This window comes from Clytia hemisphaerica, unplaced genomic scaffold, assembly GCF_902728285.1.
Source record: "Clytia hemisphaerica strain Z4C2 unplaced genomic scaffold, Clytia hemisphaerica genome assembly, whole genome shotgun sequence".
Lineage (NCBI taxonomy): Eukaryota > Metazoa > Cnidaria > Hydrozoa > Leptothecata > Clytiidae > Clytia > Clytia hemisphaerica.
The window spans coordinates 198,948-218,874 of record NW_027104389.1 but is presented as its reverse complement, the minus strand read 5'-3'; the positions used below and the strand labels follow the sequence as shown (position 1 = coordinate 218,874).

Below are 19,927 nucleotides of genomic sequence, written 5' to 3'. Positions count from 1 at the left end.
AGTACAGACACAGGAACTTGTTCAAACTCGGACACTCTATAGATAACACGAAAAGTGGTGAAAATTTAAAATGAAGATGTCGGTTCTCAATTACAATAATAAAAAAATCAAACAATATAAAATTTCAATTATCCTTCCTTAAGTATAACAAGATTAATCAATTAATAAATGTTAACTATTCTATAGTGCATTATTAGCACATCTATGTACAACAGCAATCAAAAATACTTTAATATTAATTTGAAAAGACAATAAAGCAAAAAGAAAAATATTGATAAGAGTCTTTTCTCAGCTGGTCCAAAACGTTGTTTCAACGCTCATCTAACGTTATATGGACGTTGTGAACGTTAGATAAACGTTGAAAGAACGTTGTGTGCCATCATAACGTCATAACTTAACCAAAGAAGACCCAAACATTCGATTTCAAATTTAAGAAAGGTCCATTTATATGCTTCAAAATTAAAATAGAGAATATAATTCGTGACAATATTTTGCAAAAGGTAATACACATCTAAGTCATTTTCTGTCAAATTTCAAATTGTTAATCTCAAAACTTGCGATTTATCATCACGGATAGAACAAAAATCTAAAGTTAAAATCAACTATATTATAAAATACTATAATTATACATACTATATTCAATTAATTTGATATGCAGCATAATACTAAAGTCTGCTTACAAAAAAATTAGCGGCTCGAATGGACGATCATTTGCAAAGGACTAAAATGTTTAATCCAGAGATTAAAAGAATTTCAATACAGTTTCAGAATTGAGTATGTAATAAAACTTTTTGGTTTGTCAATCCCTTAAAAAGAATGTTCAAAAAGTACGGTAAACAAAAAATGTTTTCCTTTTCCTCTTTCTGACCAATCTTGCTCTACATCCATGTCAATTCAACACAAAAAAGCTTGTAAATCAAAATTGATGAGTAAGCAAACGATATCACTCTTATTTAAAAACAAAACCTTTAAGATAATTATTCATAATATTCTATGGGAAATGAAATTATACATAATCAGTAAAATATACTACAGGGTGTCCCTAATAAAAGTATCGAGTTTGAACTTGCGATTGAGTAAAAAAGTTTGTGTGTGTTATCGCTAAAATATAAGAACGTTCTCCATCACATAGGCTCATTACAAAAGGTAGTTACAACGTATAAATTAATCAATAAAAAGAGGGAGAGCTTAAATTACAATTTTGTGAAAACACACTTAAAACTTTCTACTCAATCTCATGTTCAAACTCGATACTTTTATTAGGGACACCCTGTACATGATATTGAGCCATTACTTTGTTAAATGACCTCAAAATATTTATTGTAGCATTGTTTAAAGTTTGTGACTGATTGATAGTGCTTTAATTTTGTAAAACACTGGTCTGATCTGTACGCTTTATTTAAGATTGTCATATACAATTTTATCTTTTTTCATGGTACTATGAGTTCACAAAGAATATCCTAGTAAGAATACAACTTTCATTTTAATTGATTGCTACACGGATTGGTTCACGTTTTTTTTTATTAGAACCCAGTTTATAAGAACATTGAGGCTGAAATTCGTCGAAAAATTAAGAACATCGTAAGAACATGCCCAGCCTCAGTTTGGAAAAAATTACAAGAAACTACAATTTTTTCCTCTTTTCAAGCAGTTTTAACCTACCTTAGGGACAGATTTTCTAAAATCGAGAGTCAAATATTGTCCAAATTTTACCGATTTTAAGTGCTCTTTGTTTTGCATGATATTGCCGATTTAAGAGTAGTCTGAAAAATTAATAACGCATTTAAGAACATTTTAGGCTGAAAATTGCTAAAAAAATAAGCACATCCAGGCTTAGCCAAATTTTAGGTGTTCTAATAAAAAAATACGTGTAAGGTGAGTTTGTGGCAATAATAAAACAGCCGTAATTGGGGGATGCCATAGTTATATTGGTCGTGTTCACACTACAGACCTTCCTTAATAAAAATGTAGTTAGGAGAATCTTTTGTTGACTACAATACAGAACGTGCATTTAACAAAGAGTCGAACGCGTAGTATTGTAACTTTTAATCGATCTTCCTTAATTAAGAGTCGTAAGCTCTATTGTCTTAAGGGTAGGGTAGAGGCTTCCCTTAAAACAAAAGATTTTATTAAGGAAGCATAAACAAAGAATGCGTGCAGTGAACAAAAAGTTTTACGATTTCAAAAACGAATGAACTGAGGAAAAAATTAGAAATAGTGCAAACGGTGTTGTTGATGTGTAAGATGAATGCAGTTATTGAGTAAAACCATTAGAACAAATATGTTTGCGGATTTCAAGTGATGTATGGATACCAATATCAACCAATCACAGGTGAAATCGAAACTCTCAATAAAAAATCAACCAATGAGAAGCCTTAAGCAAAATCAATTACCGTGTTATAATAGATCTCGTGAACCTACAAAGAATTGTAATAAACCAGTGTATTCATCCATCATAAATCTCTTTGTTTAACTTTGATAGATTTAATTAAGTAAACTTTCCAGTGTGAACGCGCCCATTATTATTTATATATTAAAAATATGATCGATTGAACTCTAACTCTTTCATTTCTTTTGTTATCATTAAAAATGATACAAGAGTGCTTCAGAGTAGTTGTTACCAAAATTCCATTGATATTCACACACTTTGTGTCATCTAAATGGTCCACTAATTGGTTTTTGTTCAAAGATAACAAATAAACGGTTTCTTTAGATATGATACGATTTAGTAAGCAATATAGGCGTCTAAGAAATGGTGCATTTTTCTTCTTGCTTTCTTATTCTGTTACGTGCAATCCTCAAGTTTTCCCTCGAGATATTTGTATCAGGGTGATCCGGCCCAAGTACCTCAACACGTTTCTTTAACACCTCTTCGTCTATCTCGAGGGCTCCTTTGTAATCGCCCATCTTATCATAACAAACACTGATGTTGTTTTTCGTTCTCAAAGTATCCGGATGGTGATCACCCAATACTTGTATTCGTTTATCCAGAACCTCCTGGTAAATTTTCAAAGCTTGCTCGTAATCGCCCATCTTATCATAACAAATACCAATGTTGTGTTTCGTTAACAAAGTATTCGGATGGTGATCACCCAATACTTGTATTTCTTTATCCAGAACCTCCTGGTAAATTTTCAAAGCTTGCTCGTTATCCCCTTTCTTTCGATAAAGAATACCAATGTTGTGTTTCGTTCCCAAAGTATTTGGATGGTGATCACCCAATACTTGTATTCTTTTATCCAGAACCTCCTGGTAAATTTTCAAAGCTTGCTCGTAATCGCCCATATTATCATAACAAAAACCAATGTTGTGTTTCGTTGTCAAAGTATCCGGATGGTGATCACCCAATACTTGTATTTCTTTATCAAGAACCTCCTGGTGAATTTTCAAAGCTTTGTCATATTTTCCTTTTTCATTATGACATACTGCGATATAGTGGAGCGTTGTCAGTGATTCCACGTGTAATGGCCCGAGTACACCATTTTGCTTCGAAAGGTTTTTCTCAAGGATGGATTTTGCTATATCATATTTACCTTGCCACAGGTAACAAATTGCTATCTGTTGGTTTGTTAATAGCGTGTTAGAATGCTCCGAGCCGATCGTTTCGGTTTCTTCTGAGAGAATTATTTCATATGTTTGCCGCGCAATTATGTACTTTCCTTGTTTGAATAAGGATGAAGCACTGAGTTTTTGGATAGTCAATTGTGTTTCTGTGTCAAAGGTGCAGCTCGTCAAAAGTGTGTCTGTGATTTGAGAGATTCTTTCATACTCAGCTTTTGCCAACATGATGTTTTCGATGTCACTGATTTTCTCAGCGATCATTCTATAAAGGTTTCCATCAGCACCTTTCGATGATATGATCTTAACAATATGGTTGAAATATTTCCTTCCAAAATTAGTGTGATGGATAGAAAATGATTTTTTTTCTCGATCGATTTCTTGGAAGAAAAGTTTCAAACACTCGTTTAAATATTCTGCTTTCCTATCTTTAATCATGTCTAAAATGGTAGCTTGAATGAGTGAATGAATTGTAACAATGTATTCTCTTTGATTTGACTTGCGTTTGGTGATGAGAGACATGCTTTCAAGTTGGCAAAGAGCTGAATCCACCTCCAGCTTCGATTCTCCTGCAGTGAGAATTTCCACCACAGACAATGGTATTTGCTCAGTCTCCAAAAGACACAGCCGTTTGAGAATCTCAATAGCCAATTCACCATCTCCAACCTCATTTGAGCATCTCCTTACGTTTATCCTTACTCCAGCGATAGCAGAGAGTCCTTCAGGCAGACTGGATACATTCCTCTGCAACAAGTGTGCTTTTTCCTCTTTGAAAGTTGCAATCAGCTCATTAGGATTTAATAAGGAGCGGTTCAGAGCTGTAATGAATTGCTGCAGAGTTAAAGGATGACCTCCAGCCAGTTTGATAATCTCCTGGATCTGTTGGTCAGTAAGGATAGATTGGCATTGTGAAGCAAGTAGTTTCTTTGACTCATCTTCAGAAAAAGATAGCATTTGGATTCTTTCGAAGTCTTGAGATGGCCAATCTGCTTTCTGCGATGTTATTATAACTGTGGTATCCTTGAATGTTGGAAGGAACTTTTTGACCACCCCTAAGTCCCATGCATCGTCGAATACAAAAAGAACTTTCTGATCACGAAGATAATTATAAACATTAGCGAGAATGTAGTTGATTGATTTGTTGGTGCCATCTGGTTCTTTGATGTCAAGATTCAAGAGTTCTGCAATTTCAATGAACGAAGTCGATAACGAAGCTTCAGAATCAGCTTTAATCCATAGAACATTCTCCTCAAACTCCTTTGAGTTCTCATGAACGAAACGTCGAACGAGCTCAGTTTTTCCGTTGCCAGCTAATGCATGTATCACTAACTGCAAAACGGTCTGTCGGCTTTGGTCCACTTTCTTGTAAATTTCTTGCAGCAACTTCTCTCTACCTGTGAAACTAGAAACAGGATTAACAAAACCATACCTAATTGGCTGTCCAAGACTGTCTATCTCTGCCTGGGGAACTCCTAGCGCTAGCAGCGAATCAGACAATGATTTTTTGATTCGATCGAATTTTGATTTGACGATGTAGTTAGGACCATGACGAACCTCGTTTCGATTGATAGATATCCTACGACAGTGCGCCCCATTGGTAAAATCAGTAACATCAGGATCTTTCTCCCAGCCTTGTTTCGGTCTAGTAACTTTCTTACATACATGTTTGAACAGGAAATCAAACATAGGGTTGTCGAATTCCAATGAGTTGACTTCATCATGAGGTGCATTTGGTAATAGCATGAAGAACTGTCTATAATTCATCTCCTTCCTGCTTCTTAAAGCTTTAAAAAGTTTTTTAAATTTCTTTAATTCCCTACAAAGGTCTTTGGGATTCCTTGGGAATTCCCTATGGAAGAGATCCCGTTTTACCTCTCTTGCTTTCTCCAAGTATGCCTCCAGGATTCTATGGTGCAGTTTGTTTTGTCCAGTGCAAATGTTGTAAGGGTCCACTGAAAAAAAAAACTTGAAGTGAATCTCTAAGTTCTATAAAGGTTTTAAGATATAATACTAAGGCACAAAATCTATCAAATTTAATGCTAATGCATCATGTATAATGCATATTTGTAATTCACAGAACTATTTTTATATTATCCAATACTCTCCTTTGTGGAGCTGCGATGACTTCTTTTGTTTAAGTTCTTTTCATGAAAAAGTAAACATTCCTATCAGAGGAATTTCCCCAGGGACTAAAAAGTTATCTCTCCCCCTTACGCGCGTTATTTTCTTGTTTTTGGACCTACCCCGGTGGGGTGAAGGTCCTATAAATTTCCCTCTGTCCGTCCGTACGTTCGTTACCAGCTTTTCCTCGAGATTGAATCATAGGAATCATTTGATTTTTGGTACAAAGGTGCAAAACGGTGGTGGCCAAAATGTGACGGAGCCCGATTTTCTATAAAAAAATCTTTTGGGCAAATTTGGGCCAAAAAACGGCTAAAAAACGGGTTTTTCAGACTTTGTGAAAAATTGGATCATTAAATTTTTTTGATTTTTTGCATGAAAGTAGGGTACCATCATAGGTAAAAGATGGCTAAAGCAGATTTTTGCAAAAAAATTTATTTGGCTTAAAAAACGCATGTTTATCTATAAGAATCACTATTAATAAGCATACATCAATGTTCTTAGTCAAATTACTCAATTTTTTTATGAGATAGATGTTTTTTTGCTCACGATCTTACTTTTGAAGCATATGTGTGTTTAGACATGAAATTTTGGTTGCTTGGCGTGTTTTTATAGAAAAACTGGCCAAATTCGATATTTTTTTATAAGCACATTATATTAGGTATTAGCTTTTCTCGAGATTGGCTCTTCATTCTTTAAGACTTTTTGCACAAAGATGCATAACCATAAACCCTCGAATGTGACGGAGCTCAATTTTCGAAAAAAAAAAATGTTTTAGGGCAAATTTGGGCCAAAAAACGGCTAAAAAGTGGGTTTTTTGGACTTTGTGAAAAATTGGATCATTAATTTTTTCTGATTTTTTGCATGGAAATGGGGTACTATCATAGGTAAGAGATGGCTCAGGGAGATTTTTGCAAAAAGATTTGTTGGCTCAAAAAACGCATGTTTATCTATAAGAATCGCTATTAATAAGCATACATTAATGTTCTTAGTCAAATTACTCAATTTTTTTATGAGATAGATGTTTTTTTGCTCACGATCTTACTTTTGAAGCATATGTGTGTTTAGACATGAAATTTTGGTTGCTTGGCGTGTTTTTATAGAAAAACTGGTCAAATTCGATATTTTTTTACAAGCACATTATCAATTACCTAGGTATTAGCTTTTCTCGAGATTGGCTCTTTCATTCTTTATGATTTTTGCACAAAGATGCATAACTATAAACCCTCGAATGTGACTGAGCCCGATTTTCGAAAAAAAATGTTTATGGGCAAATTTGGGCTAAAAAAAGGGTTTTTTGGACTTTGTGAAATATTGGATCGTTGTTTTTTTCTGATTTTTTGCATGAAAGTAGGTAAAAGATGGGTCAAGCAGATTTTTGTAAAAAAACTTTTCAGCTCAAAAAACGCATCTTTATCTATAAGAATCACTATTAATAAGCATACATCAATGTTCTTAGCCAAATTACTCAATTTTTTGATGAGATAGATGTTTTTTATGCTCACGAAGTCTTGAATATGAAAGAATATTTCAAGAGCATGAAATTTTGGTTTCTAAACGTTTTTTTATAAGAAACAAATGACTAATTTTAATAAATCGTCACTATTTGTGTTCTGAATGATTGTTTAACGTTCATTCTCACGTAGATATCAATTATATATGTGTTAAATGCATAACCAGGTAGGTCCATAAAAGTATCACTTGTTATCATTAGAAAAATGAAAACATAAGGCGAAAATAAAAAAATGCAGTGTTTATTTTTCTTACCCGGCTGCAGATTATGGGTTTATCTATATGATTCATCATAAAGAAAATCAAGTTGACCGTTCAAGCTATCAAACGTCGTTTGATTAGATATTCCCGCTTGTAAATCAAGTTTTGTTCTTTAGTAGTTGATACATTAGTATTCAGGGCTTACTTCATACTGTTTGTGCATAAAAGTTATCTTTAAAGTTCTATTTATTTCAATGATATTAAGCCCGGGATCTTAAGTTATCAAAAATAGCAACAAAAAATTTTACGTCCGGCCGCGTGAGAGCTTTTTTCCTTCACCCGCATTCCGGAAACACTGCATTTTTTTATTTTCGCCTAATTAAACACATTTTATTTAAACGATGTTTCGATCTTTACAGATCTCTATCAAGTTTTCTTGTTTTTATCATTAGAAAAATCGCGGGTTTGTTATATTGCAATTATAATTTTTTCCCGCTCAAAAAAAATTCTTGAAAAAAAATTGAGTTTGGATTTGTGTGTTAAAAATTTTCATTTGAGTTGATTTTGTTTTGAGAGTTTTTTGTTGCTTGATAAATTGTTTTCTCGCTACGCAAGTTTCTGCGTAGCTAGCCGGGGATTCTATAAGCCCGGAACGCCGGATTCTTCCAGTCGTTTATACAAACAAACTCCCGTAACAGTTATCGTGTTATCATATAACGCCTATACTACTGTATTACACCGTTTATAAACGACTCCCGTCTAAATTTCTAATATCTAAATCTTTCTGTTGAAAGTAGGTTGTCTATGTTTTTCTTCCCTAGCAGTGATGTTTTGCAGAAACCATTTTGGAAAAATGCCCTTTTTAGCTATTTACCCCTGGTTTTTCTCGAATAACCTTTTATTCAAAGTTCTTCGGACCTAGAGATTACACAATTGAATTTAAGGTGCAAAAGTTAGATGAAAAAAATTGACTTCGAATATTTTTTACAATTTGATGTTACCAGTGGATACCTCTTAAAACCACGTACCCCTTAAAACCTACAAAGCTGGGTTTTGTGCTCTCTTAACCACCAAACTTAATTTGTTATTGTATAATTCACTTTTTTACAATCTCTAATATAGGTACTTTCATAAAATACCTAATTTAATAATGAATTTTGATTATCGCAAACTGTCGTAGAATTCGAAGTAATTAAAGATTTTTTCAAAAATTCCTCCAAAAAATCAAGTTTTTCGAATCTTTTAAGGTGTAAAAGTGTAGGTTGTAAGGTGTAATTTGATTTTAACGTACAGTTTCGAAAATATTTAGGTACTGATGATCAAATTGTAGCATTAGAAACTTTGAAGTGAATTACTGTGCGAAATTTGAGACCAAAAGGACTATTTTATAAAAAGTTATTCAAGAAAACCATTTTGTAGGTAATAAATAGCTAATTTTACATTTTTTCACGTAGCAATAAAAAATTTTCTTAGCAGCTTTTACAAAAAAACCCTACCCAGGGCAGAAATTCATAGGTAGCCTAGACTCACCAGAAAAAGTTTTTGTTGTAGTTTTTAAGGGGTATCCACTGGTAGGAGGTAGCTTTTTTGTTGTAGTTTTTAAGGGGTATCCACTGGTAGGGGGACCTTTTTGTTGTAGTTTTTAAGGGGTATCCACTGGTAGGTGGGACCTTTTTTGTTGTAGTTTTTAAGGGGTATTCACTGGTAGAGGGTACCTTTATTATTGTAGTTTTTAAGGGGTATCCACTTGTAAATGTTCGCCCCTTGTTTACCTTTTTTAAGAGAGAAGAAAAGGGGAAATCTTCTTCTGATCTTTTTGCATCTTCTACTTTTTATTCTGAGGGAAACCCTGTGTTGTTACGATTTGAATGTTTTCCCTTTTCATTAGGATTCGAAAAGTAAACATTTTTAATATTAAACCACAACACAACCATACCGTGCGAAGGAGAGAGAAATCTTTCTTGTCTCTGGGGAAATCCCTCTGATTGGGAGTTTTTGCTTGTATAAAGAAGAGTGTTGGAAAATATAAAATCGTTCTGTAAATTAAACAAATAATATACTATTATGTATTATAAAATATGCATTATGTTTCATGCATTTTGTATATGTCGGTTTAGATTTACTTTTTTTAAATCATGAAGTAATATGCCCCCCCCCCCCCCGGGAGGGTACGAGGTTTGCGAGATGATGGGTATGTCCGAGCAAAAATTCGAAAATCGGCCCTTAGAGAAACTGAGTTTCGAAAATGAAGATTTCAAATTTTAGTCCAAATTTTAATAATTCTGACCCTTTGAGTGAGTCGATTTTCGATTTTTGTAATTTTTGAATTCCTTTCGAGGGTGTGAAAAAGTGACCCTTTATAGCTTGCACGTGCCCAACACCCATTTTGCCCAAGTACCCCCCCCCCCCGGGGGCTCTTTAAAATGACCAAAAATTATACTGCAACAAATTTCAAACTTTCCTAGATCCTCGCCGAGACTAACTTTAGCGGACACTAAATTTTCGTGGCTTTTCCCTATTTTGGACACATTTCTTTTCTTTCTTTTCTCATTTTTTCTTACTTTTTCACTTAATAAGAATATGGGAAAATCTGAAATAAAAATAACTTACTTCCGGTTGTTACGGTAGGGGTGGCATTGACGGTTGCTACGGTAGGGGTGGCATTGATGGTTGTTACGGTAGGGGCGGTATCGATGGTTGCTACGGTAGGGGTGGCATTGATTGTTGCTACGGTAGGGGCGGCATTGATGGTTGCTACGGAAGGGGTTGCATTGATGGTTGCTACGGTAGAGGCGGTGTTGACATTTGCTAGGGTAGGGGTGGCATTGACGGTTGCTACGGTAGGGGTGGCATTGATGGTTGCTACGGTAGATGCAGTATTGACGGCTGCTACGGTAGGGGCGGTATTGACATTTGCTACGGTAGGGGCGGTATTGATGGTTGCTATGATAGGGGTTGTATTGCCGGTTGCTACGGTAGGGGTGGCATTGATGGTTGTTACGGTAGGGGCGGTATCGATGGTTGCTACGGTAGGGGTGGCATTGATTGTTGCTACGGTAGGGGCGGCATTGATGGTTGCTACGGAAGGGGTTGCATTGATGGTTGCTACGGTAGAGGCGGTGTTGACATTTGCTAGGGTAGGGGTGGCATTGACGGTTGCTACGGTAGGGGTGGCATTGATGGTTGCTACGGTAGATGCAGTATTGACGGCTGCTACGGTAGGGGCGGTATTGACATTTGCTACGGTAGGGGCGGTATTGACATTTGCTACGGTAGGGGCGGTATTGATGGTTGCTATGATAGGGGTTGTATTGCCGGTTGCTACGGTAGGGGTGGGATTGATGGTTGCTACGGTAAGGGTGGTAGAAAGGGACGATACAGTATAGGCGGTAGTGCTAGATACGTTAAGGGTGGCTAAAAGAAAGAAAAATAAAAATTGCGAGAAAAAATATTGTTGCTTAACGTTTCCATTTCTGAATTCAAATAATATTCATATCGTTAAAAAGTCTCAATATAATCTTAATCTTACTATACTAAACCATGGCAGAATTAAGAACGCCGTGTACTAAACGAGTTTATGAAAAATGTGTGTAACGCAAGATGGTAGCAAAGCTGCAATTTCGAATAGTTTGTCAGGGGGTTGATTCAAGTATGAAAGAGGGATTTCGTGCAGTTTCGAGACAAAAAAATCTTATTGTCTTTCGAATAAGGAGCACAGATTTCTGTAAATCCCGAAGGGCTAGATAGGCAACTTTAAGCTTTCTCCAGCAAAAAAAGTGAAGCAAAAATTTGACTTTTTAAATTTCGTGCCGATGGATAGGATCTAGCATTTTAATTGTTTTCGGAGCACGAGATCAAAAAAAGCAGGCGGCAAACGCTATTTCACATCTCTCAAACCGGTGAAATTGCATATTTTAGTCACCTGACTTTGGTAGGAAATCCTTCCAAACCTAGGCTTCACTTTTCGATAAAAGCCGCAAATCTAGCCCTTCGGGCTTTACAGATCTGTGATAAGGAGTTGATGATACATCGTGGTTTTTATTTTATGTTTAAAATTTCATTTTCATCTATGATTGAGCGCGAAAATTAGCTTCCTTCCGATAAAACCCCCGTCCAAAAAAGGATTCAAAGGGATAATCAGATGGTTGCCAAGATTGAGATATTTCACTACTGAACCTACAGGGAAAACAGACTGTATTTTTCCTTACCCAAAACTTTAATAGTGTTCCTTAATCTCCAACTTATCGGATGGGAAAAGTGGGAGAACTAGGAAATTTATGTACCAAAACTTTCTCCTGTTAAATTCCTGGTTTTTAAAAGATCTCAAAAAGCAGTTGCAATGCTTTTTTTGTCAGGGGGTTTAGTGTGTAAAGTCTTGCAAAGCATTTGTAAAATATTTCTTTGAATGGGTAAGAATTTTATACTTTATTTCATTTTCCTTTTATTATATAAACATATAACCATGATAATTCCTATTTTGAGTCATGAATATTCAATATACATCATCTGTTATCTTTGAGAAAATTCTACAAGATTCTAATATACCTCACCTTCGACAAGTCCGACGGACTTCTCAGGAATTTCAAACTAAACAACTCGCGGAGCTTTCACGTTGGAAAGAGCTCAGAATTTGAAATTTTAAAGTGGAATATCTTGACACAGACTCGTCAGTTTTCTCATGTATGAGAGCAGGTACCCTTAAAATTTCAGACCATCTGATTATCCCTTTGACATTCGAATCGAAGAAGCCCCTACAGTGACTTTTTAACGAAAATAATTCTGACATCAATTATTCGAAAAATCTTGTGACGAAAATTTTCCAATTTTAGAAGGCGTGGTACTTTCTACGAAAAAGTTGGTAAAATTTGAGTTCTTAAATAGTCAGTACGCAGGTAAAAAAACGGAGGTCTTCCGTGCGAGAGGTGGGTATATAATGTTGTCCTGTAAGTTCGGATATGCCCACAATTGTTTTGAAATCAAAGTATCTATTATTTGGTCTTTTAAAGCGCGTCATTTCGACCTCAAATTCGTAAATACAGCAACTTTTTTTATATCTTTTCTATTCTTATACATTGATGATGCATTTGACGCTCTCAGTTTGGCGTTTTACTGCTCAATAAGTTCTCATTTTCGATTAAACTGAAATCGCTCATAACTGATAGTTTATTGTATACTACACTAATTTTATGGTGAAGATTTCAAGTCACATTCTCTCATTCAATTTGAAGCAAAAAAAAAAGGATTTAGGAATAATCTTCCAACTACTCGATATACTCCCGTGGTTGATGAAAACTAATTCGAATACCCTTTAAAAATAAGTTAGAGAGCATCAACAATACCATCGTTATCACCCCAAGGGCTTTTGACGCGCAAGCTAAACCGGCGTTTGCGACGACGGGAACATTGAGTTTAAAGCCCGAAGGGCTAAAGTAGAATCTTTAACCTTTCTCAGGCAAGAAAAAGGGAAGCCTTAAAAAATGCGCCGTATTTTTGACGAGAGATTGAATCTAGCTATTCCTTTGTTTACGATTGATATTTTTTTCGAAATTTAGCGGTAAATTTTAGTTTCAATCTGTCATTTGTGTAAAAACCAGGCGAGCCGCTCAAGCCGCGTTTTTGATTACATGATTTAACCTCCCTGAAAGTTTTTTCACAAACAAAATTTAGTATTAAAGCTGAAACCTATTTTCCCTAACACTCTTAGCATTGTTTATCCCCACTACATTGCCATTCTTTGGTATATTTCCAGCTTTTGATTTTCTTACAGCCCTACCGAATTTAGAGAGCAAGACAAATTGGTTTGCCTTGAGGTAAAATCTTTTAAGTTCAGTGAAGAGTAGACAAAACAGGATAATGTAGATGATTGAAACAATTAATAATTTACGAGGTTACTCACAGTTAACTTGCGGTTGTATTTGAGCCGATACGGTTGGTGCAGCGGTAACGTTGGGGATGGTGGGAGGGTTGTTGGTGACGGTAATGATGGTAGAGGTTCTGGGTATGGTAGGTGCGGTGAGTGGGTTGTTGGTGACGGTAAAAGCGTTGGAGGTTCTGGACACGGTAGGGGCGGTAAGTGTTGTTGGTGGTATTGGAGGGATATTCGAGGCTGAAAGGAAAAATGATAATGATTGTTTTGAGGAAATGAAATGTTTTGACAAATTTTCAACGGTAAAAGATTGATTTAAAAAGGTAAAAGTCCTGATTTTTCTCAATCTCAGTTTCGACAATTTTATACAATTTCAAAAACATTCGGAAGGGAATCAAATATCGCGAATGTAATCTCAAAATATTTAAGATAGGTATCTTTTTTAATGGGATAAATTTTCGAGGGGATTAAATTTCGTGAATTTAGCACATTTGGGTTTCATCCGTGAAAGTAATTAAGTAATGAATTAATAATGGAAATTAAGAAAGGCCTTATGCGCGGAATATTTCTAAACAAAAATTATCAAATAACTATTTTTTGAATGTTTACTGGCATCAAAGAGGCTTAATCAAATGGTAGTAAAAAGGGGGTGTGCCAAATTTGCGAGATAATGGGTATGATTTTAATTTTTCCCCCACTTGATCCCTCTAAATTTTGTCGGCTACTTTTTATATGGTGATGAAAGCCTAACTTTATTTCTGAACCAAGCAATTTTTTGTTCTCTTGTCGATTTTATGCATGAAACCGGTAGGTTCAGAGGGGCACTATTTTAATCTTCTAAACAATCATAGCTCCTTTTAAATCTTATTAATATTATTTATTTTATTTTCCCCTCTTCTTTTATATAGTCTTGTACCTCTTGCAATATCACTTAGTGCCTAGCAGAGTGAAAAGACTTTTTTTGTCATTGTATTGTCTTATTTGTTGTCAGTGTAACCCATATTATATAGAAAAAAATAATAATTTAGATGATTGAAACAATAAATAATGTACGAGGTTACTTACAGTTAATTTGCGGTTGTGTTTGAGACGATACGATTGGTGCAACGGTTACACTGGGGGTGGAGGGTAGGTTGTTGGTGGCGTTAAGGTTGGTGGAGGTTCTGGCTACAGTAGGGGCAGTAGGTGGGTTGTTGGTGACGGAAAGGGCGGTGGAGGTTCTAGAAACGGTAGGGGCGGTAAGTGTGGTTGGTGGTATAGGAGGGATATTCGAGGCTAAAAAGAAAAATGATAATGTTTGTTTTGAGATAATGAAATGTTTTGACAATTAAGTTCCAATGGAAATTTGGAAAGGCCTTATCCGCGAAATATTTCTAAACAAAACTCATAAATTATCAAAGAATTATTTTTTGAATGTTTATTGGCATCAAAGAGGCGCTGATAATGCGTAATCAAATGGTCGTAAAAAAGGAGGGGATATTAGGTTTGTGAGATGACGGGTATGTCTGAGCCAAGGTTCGATAATCGACCCTTAGAGAGGCTGAATTTCGAAAGTTTCGAAATATTTTTCCCAAAACTTCAGCCAAAGTTCCAGTTCAAAAATTTATGACCCTTTAACGGGGTTGATAATTTAATCAGAGTGTGGAGATTGGTAAGAGAAACAGAGGTTGTGGGTTGTGGCAGAAGAGTTATGTAACAAATCAGAGTGTGGAGATTAGTAAGAGAAACAGAGGTGATGGGTTGTGGCAGAAGAGTTATATAACCAATCAGAGTGTGGACAATGGTAAGAGAAACAGAGGTGGTGGGTTGTGGCAGAAGAGTTATGTAACAAATCAGAGTGTGGAGATTAGTAAGAGAAACAGAGGTGATGGGTTGTGGCAGAAGAGTTATGTAACCAATCAGTGTGTGAAGAATGGTAAGAGAAACAGAGGTGATGGGTTGTGGCAGAAAAGTTATGTAACCAATCAGAGTGTGGAGAATGGTAAGAGAAACAGAGGTGGTGGGTTGTGGCAGAAGAGTTATGTAACCAATCAGAGTGTGGAGATTAGTAAGAGAAACAGAGGTGGTGGGTTGTGACAGAAGAGTTATGTATCCAATCAGAATGTTGAGATTGGTAAGAGAAACAGAGGTGGTGGGGTGGAAGAAGAATTATGTAACCAATCAGAGTTTGGAGATTGGAAAGAGAAACAGAGGTGATGGGTTGTGGCAGAATAGTTATATAACCAATCAGAATGTTGAGATTGGAAAGAGAAACAGAGGTGATGGGTTGTGGCAGAATAGTTATATAACCAATCAGTGTGTGGAGAATGGTAAGAGAAATAGAGGTGATGGGTTATGGCAGAAGAGTTATGTCTCTAATCAGAGTGTGGAGATCGGTAAGAGAAACAGAGGTGGTGGGTTGTGGCAGAAGAGTTATATAACCAATCAGAGTGTGGTGGGTAAGAGAAACAGATGTGGTGGGTTGTGGCAGAAGAGTTATGTATCTAATCAGAGTGTGGACAATGGTAAGAGAAACAGAGGTGGTGGGTTGTGGCAGAAGAGTTATGTAACCAATCAGAGTGTTGAGATTGGTAAGAGAAACAGAGGTGGTGGGTTGTGGCAGAAGAGTTATGTATCTAATCAGAGTGTGGAGATCGGTAAGAGAAACAGAGGTGATGGGATGTGGCAGAAGAGTTATATAACCAATCGGAGTGTGGAGATAAGTAAGAGAAACAGAGGTGATGGGTTGTGGCAGAAGAGTGATGTATCTAATCAGAATGTTGAGATTGGTAAGAGAAACAGAGGTGGTGGGTTGTGGCAGAAGAGTTATGTATCTAATCAGAGTGTGGAGATCGGTAAGAGAAACAGAGGTGATGGGATGTGGCAGAAGAGTTATATAACTAATCAGAGTGTGGTGATTAGTAAGAGAAACAGAGCTGGTGGGTTGTGGCATAAGAGTTATGTAACCAATCAGTGTGTGGAGAATGGTAAGAGAAACAGAGGTGATGGGTTGTGGCAGAAGAGTTATATAACCAATCAGAGTGTGGAGAATGGTAAGAGAAACAGAGGTGGTGGGTTGTGGCAGAAAAGTTTTGTAACCAATCAGAGTGTGGAGAATGGTAAGAGAAACAGAGGTGGTGGGTTGTGGCAGAAGAGTTATATAACCAATCAGAGTGTGGAGATTGGTAAGAGAAACAGAGGTGGTGGGTTGTGGCAGAAGGGTTATATAACCAATGAGAGTGTGGAGATTGGTAAGAGAAGCAGAGGTGGTTGGCTGTGGCAGAAGAGTTATATAACCAATCAGAGTGTGGTGATTAGTAAGAGAAACAGATGTGGTGGGTTATGGCAGAAGAGTTATGTCTCTAATCAGAGTGTGGAGATCGGTAAGAGAAACAGAGGTGGTGGGTTGTGGCAGAAGAGTTATATAACAAATCAGAGTGTGGAGAATGGTAAGAGAAACAGAGGTGGTGGGTTGTGGCAGAAGAGTTATGTATCCAATCAGAATGTTGAGATTGGTAAGAGAAACAGAGGTGGTGGGTTGTGGCAGAATAGTTATATAACCAATCAGAGTGTGGAGAATGGTAAGAGAAACAGAGGTGGTGGGTTGTGGCAGAAGAGTTATGTCTCTAATCAGAGTGTGGAGATCGGTAAGAGAAACAGAGGTGAAGGGTTGTGGCAGAATAGTTATATAACCAATCAGAGTGTGGTGATTAGTAAGAGAAACAGAGGTGGTGGGTTATGGCAGAAGAGTTATGTCTCTAATCAGAGTGTTGAGATTGGTAAGAGAAACAGAGTTGATGGGTTGTGTCAGAAGAGTTATATAACCAATCAGAGTGTGGAGATTGGAAAGAGAAACAGAGGTGGAGGGTTGTGACAGAAGAGTTATATAACCAATCAGTGTGTGGAGAATGGTAAGAGAAACAGAGGTGGTGGGTTATGGCAGAAGAGTTATGTAACCAATCAGAGTGTGGAGATTGGTAAGAGAAACAGAGGTGGTGGGTTATGGCAGAATAGTTATGTATCTAATCAGAGTGTGGAGAATGGTAAGAGAAACAGAGGTGGTGGGTTGTGGCAGAAGAGTTATATAACCAATCAGTGTGTGGAGAATGGTAAGAGAAACAGAGGTGGTGGGTTGTGGCAGAAGAGTTATATAACCAATCAGAATGTTGAGATTGGTAAGAGAGACAGAGGTGGTGGGTTGTGGCAGAAGAGTTATGTATCTAATCGCACGATGGGTTATTTTTTCTTATTTGGCACGCCCTCAAAGAGAGCAATTAATCGTTAATTGCATCCTGTAGAGAGCAATTAATCGTTAATCACACTCTCCAATGCCGCGCCAATGTCTACAAAATTGATTTTAATGTTTTTTCTTACATTCTTTTTTGCATCGAACGTTTTAATTGCATTCGAAATTTATTTTGTGAGAAAAAAAATCAATAAACAACAATAAAAGATAGACATAAAGAGAAGAGAAAAATATAAAACTCTCAGTGTAATTTCTGTAATTTACTTTCCTTTAGGTTAGAACTGGGAAAAAGTAGTGAAAGCCATTGTGCGATTAGCTCGTAATCACATAATAACTCGTACAATTCGAAAATTGCACTCGTGATTTTTTGTTTCGAATTTCCCTCGTCCTTTCGGACTCGGAAAATTAATAACAAAAAAATCACTCGTGCAATTATATTCGAATTGCACTCGTTATCATGTGATTACATATACTAATCAGAATGTGGAGATTCAGTAAAGAGTAGAGAAAACAGGATAATGTAGATGATTAAAAAAACAAATAATTTACGAGGTTACTCACAGTTAACTTGCGGTTGTGTTTGAGCCGATACAGTTGGTGCAGCGGTTACGTTGGGGGTGGTGGGTGGGTTGTTGATGACGGTAAGGGTGGTGGAGGTTCTGGATACGGTAGGGGCGGTTGGTGGGTTGTTGGTGATGGTAAGGGCGGTAGAGGTTCTGGACACGGTAGGGGCGGTAAGTTTGGTTGGTGGTATAGGAGGGATATTCGAGGCTAAAAAGAAAAATGATAATGTTTGTTTTGAGCAAATGAAATGTGTTGACAATTTTCCAACGGTAAGACTCATCCTTTGATTTAAAAAGCTGAAAGTCCTGATTTGTCTCAATCTCAGTTTCGACTCCGACGTCTTTCAATTTTAAAAGCTGTCTTTCTTCTTTTGGTTTCTTTTTGGTTTTTCTTTTGATTCTTTTAGGACCTACCCCGGTGGGAGTTCTATAAATTGATTAGGTGATGAGGAACAGAGGTGATGGGTTAGGGCACTTTTTGGCCCAAGTTATTTTTTTGGAAATCGGGCTCCATTAGATTTGAAACAATACCATTGTACATCATTGTACAAAAAGTTGGAAAAAATACTAAAGTAATCGCGAGATATGCTCATTTCCCCTAAAAATGATAAAAGGGAATTTCGCCAATTAAGAAAATCCGATTTTTACGGCCACAAAAAACTTCCGAAAAAAGGGTTAACCACTTTTTAGAGAGACTTTATCTTTAAGCAAAGTATCAGAAAGAAAAAACAAAAGGAGCAATTTTAACCAAAGTCCAAAAACCCCATTTTCAGGTAGCTACTTCTGAGGTAGGTCTAAAATAATCATAAATCAGAAAATATATCAAAATCTCAAGCATAATTTTTCGAGTGATTGATACCTCTCTGGCATAGTTCGTTCTTGAAAATACTGTGTAAGCAAATTGTTGTATTATAAACCGAGTTTGATACCAATTATAATGAAAAAATGGAAGCTTATAAGTTGATAAAAAAATTCAGTAAAACCGCGAAGAAGAAGACACATACTTTGTTGATCGACTTTAGGTGTGCTTGTGGGCGTAATAATGGCGGAGGGTGCAATTTTTGAGACGGTAGAAGCAGTCTGACTGGTTGTTGCGACAACGGTGTTTTGTTGGGTTAATGCAGGGGCGGTGTTGAGTTGGGCGGTATGGGCGTTATCGGAACTGGATTCTCCATCAGCTGAAGTTCTCTTCACTGTTGAAGATTTTTGTCCCATTTTGTTTGAAAAGAACTAATTGAGAAAGATATAAAAAGAAATCACACAGCTACCTCAAAAATTCATAGAGACAACTCACTTCCCTTTGGCGCTGGTTCCATCGTTGTCATTTTATAGCACCAGTTACGAAGTGGCAGTAGCGGCCTGGCTTAATTCTCTTGGTGGTGCAAATTATGAAATTGGCGCCCCTGGTATTTTTGTCCTTAATTGCGCCCTCCACCATTAAGTGAAAATATTAAACTGTAAGAGCAGTGACTGGTTGAAAGTAACGCCCGGAATCTCTGAGTTAAGAAATTTTTATTTATACGAAGGTGGTGATAATGATAACGCGATATCTATTTCCTTGTTATTTCCTGGTCTTACTTTACTCTCCATTAAAGATCAATGGCTGAAAGAGGCCCCAAAAATTCGAAAGTTGGCAGGAATAAGGGTTCTTTGTAAATGTGGCGCCGCAGGCAAAAAAAATTGGTGTAAGAAAGGTCAAACAGATTAAAAGATATTCTAAAAAGGAGAAAATCAGTCCGCATAAGGCCACAAAAACCACAGCGAGCAGTTTCGATCAGTCTCTCAGTGGGTGAGCATCCTCTTTAACCCCTGGTGGATACACAACATTTCTCTTGCTTTGACTTTTCGCAATTCAATGTTGATAGCAGTTTTGTAAAAATT

The 19,927-nt window shown here is 36.6% G+C and overlaps 3 protein-coding genes across 4 annotated transcripts in view; 1 reads left to right on the top strand and 2 right to left on the bottom strand.

Moving 5' to 3' along the window:
- The window catches only part of LOC136819605 (fibropellin-1-like), a 151,692-nt gene that overhangs the window by 57,682 nt on the left and 74,083 nt on the right, over positions 1–19,927 (top strand). The window lies entirely within an intron of this gene.
- On the bottom strand, positions 2,160–5,504 carry LOC136819607 (uncharacterized). Its single transcript, XM_067075849.1, has one exon. It carries the CDS (start codon positions 5,320–5,322, stop codon positions 2,746–2,748), a length of 2,577 nt encoding a protein of 858 aa, XP_066931950.1. The 5' UTR covers positions 5,323–5,504; the 3' UTR covers positions 2,160–2,745.
- Positions 8,291–19,312, bottom strand: LOC136819542 (uncharacterized). Its single transcript, XM_067075778.1, has 6 exons — positions 19,051–19,312; positions 18,045–18,254; positions 14,324–14,533; positions 13,289–13,498; positions 10,003–10,806; positions 8,291–8,310 (listed from the first exon to the last, which is right to left on the bottom strand). The coding sequence occupies exons 1-6, from the start codon at positions 19,259–19,261 to the stop codon at positions 8,291–8,293; spliced, it is 1,665 nt and encodes a 554-aa protein (XP_066931879.1). The 5' UTR covers positions 19,262–19,312.

What these genes read in the sequence shown, in the direction of transcription:
- LOC136819607 (XM_067075849.1), bottom strand. Translation starts at nt 5,322, where the DNA reads ATGAATTATAGACAGTTCTTCATGCTATTACCAAATGCACCTCATGAT.
- LOC136819542 (XM_067075778.1), bottom strand. Translation starts at nt 19,261, where the DNA reads ATGGGACAAAAATCTTCAACAGTGAAGAGAACTTCAGCTGATGGAGAA. An exon ending in AATACAACCGCAAGTTAACT is followed by an intron (nt 10,807 to 13,288) that starts GTGAGTAACCTC and finishes TCTTTCTTTTAG; the next exon opens with CCACCCTTAACGTATCTAGC. An exon ending in CCCTACCGTAACAACCGGAA is followed by an intron (nt 8,311 to 10,002) that starts GTAAGTTATTTT and finishes TGTAATCTCTAG; the next exon opens with GTCCGAAGAACTTTGAATAA.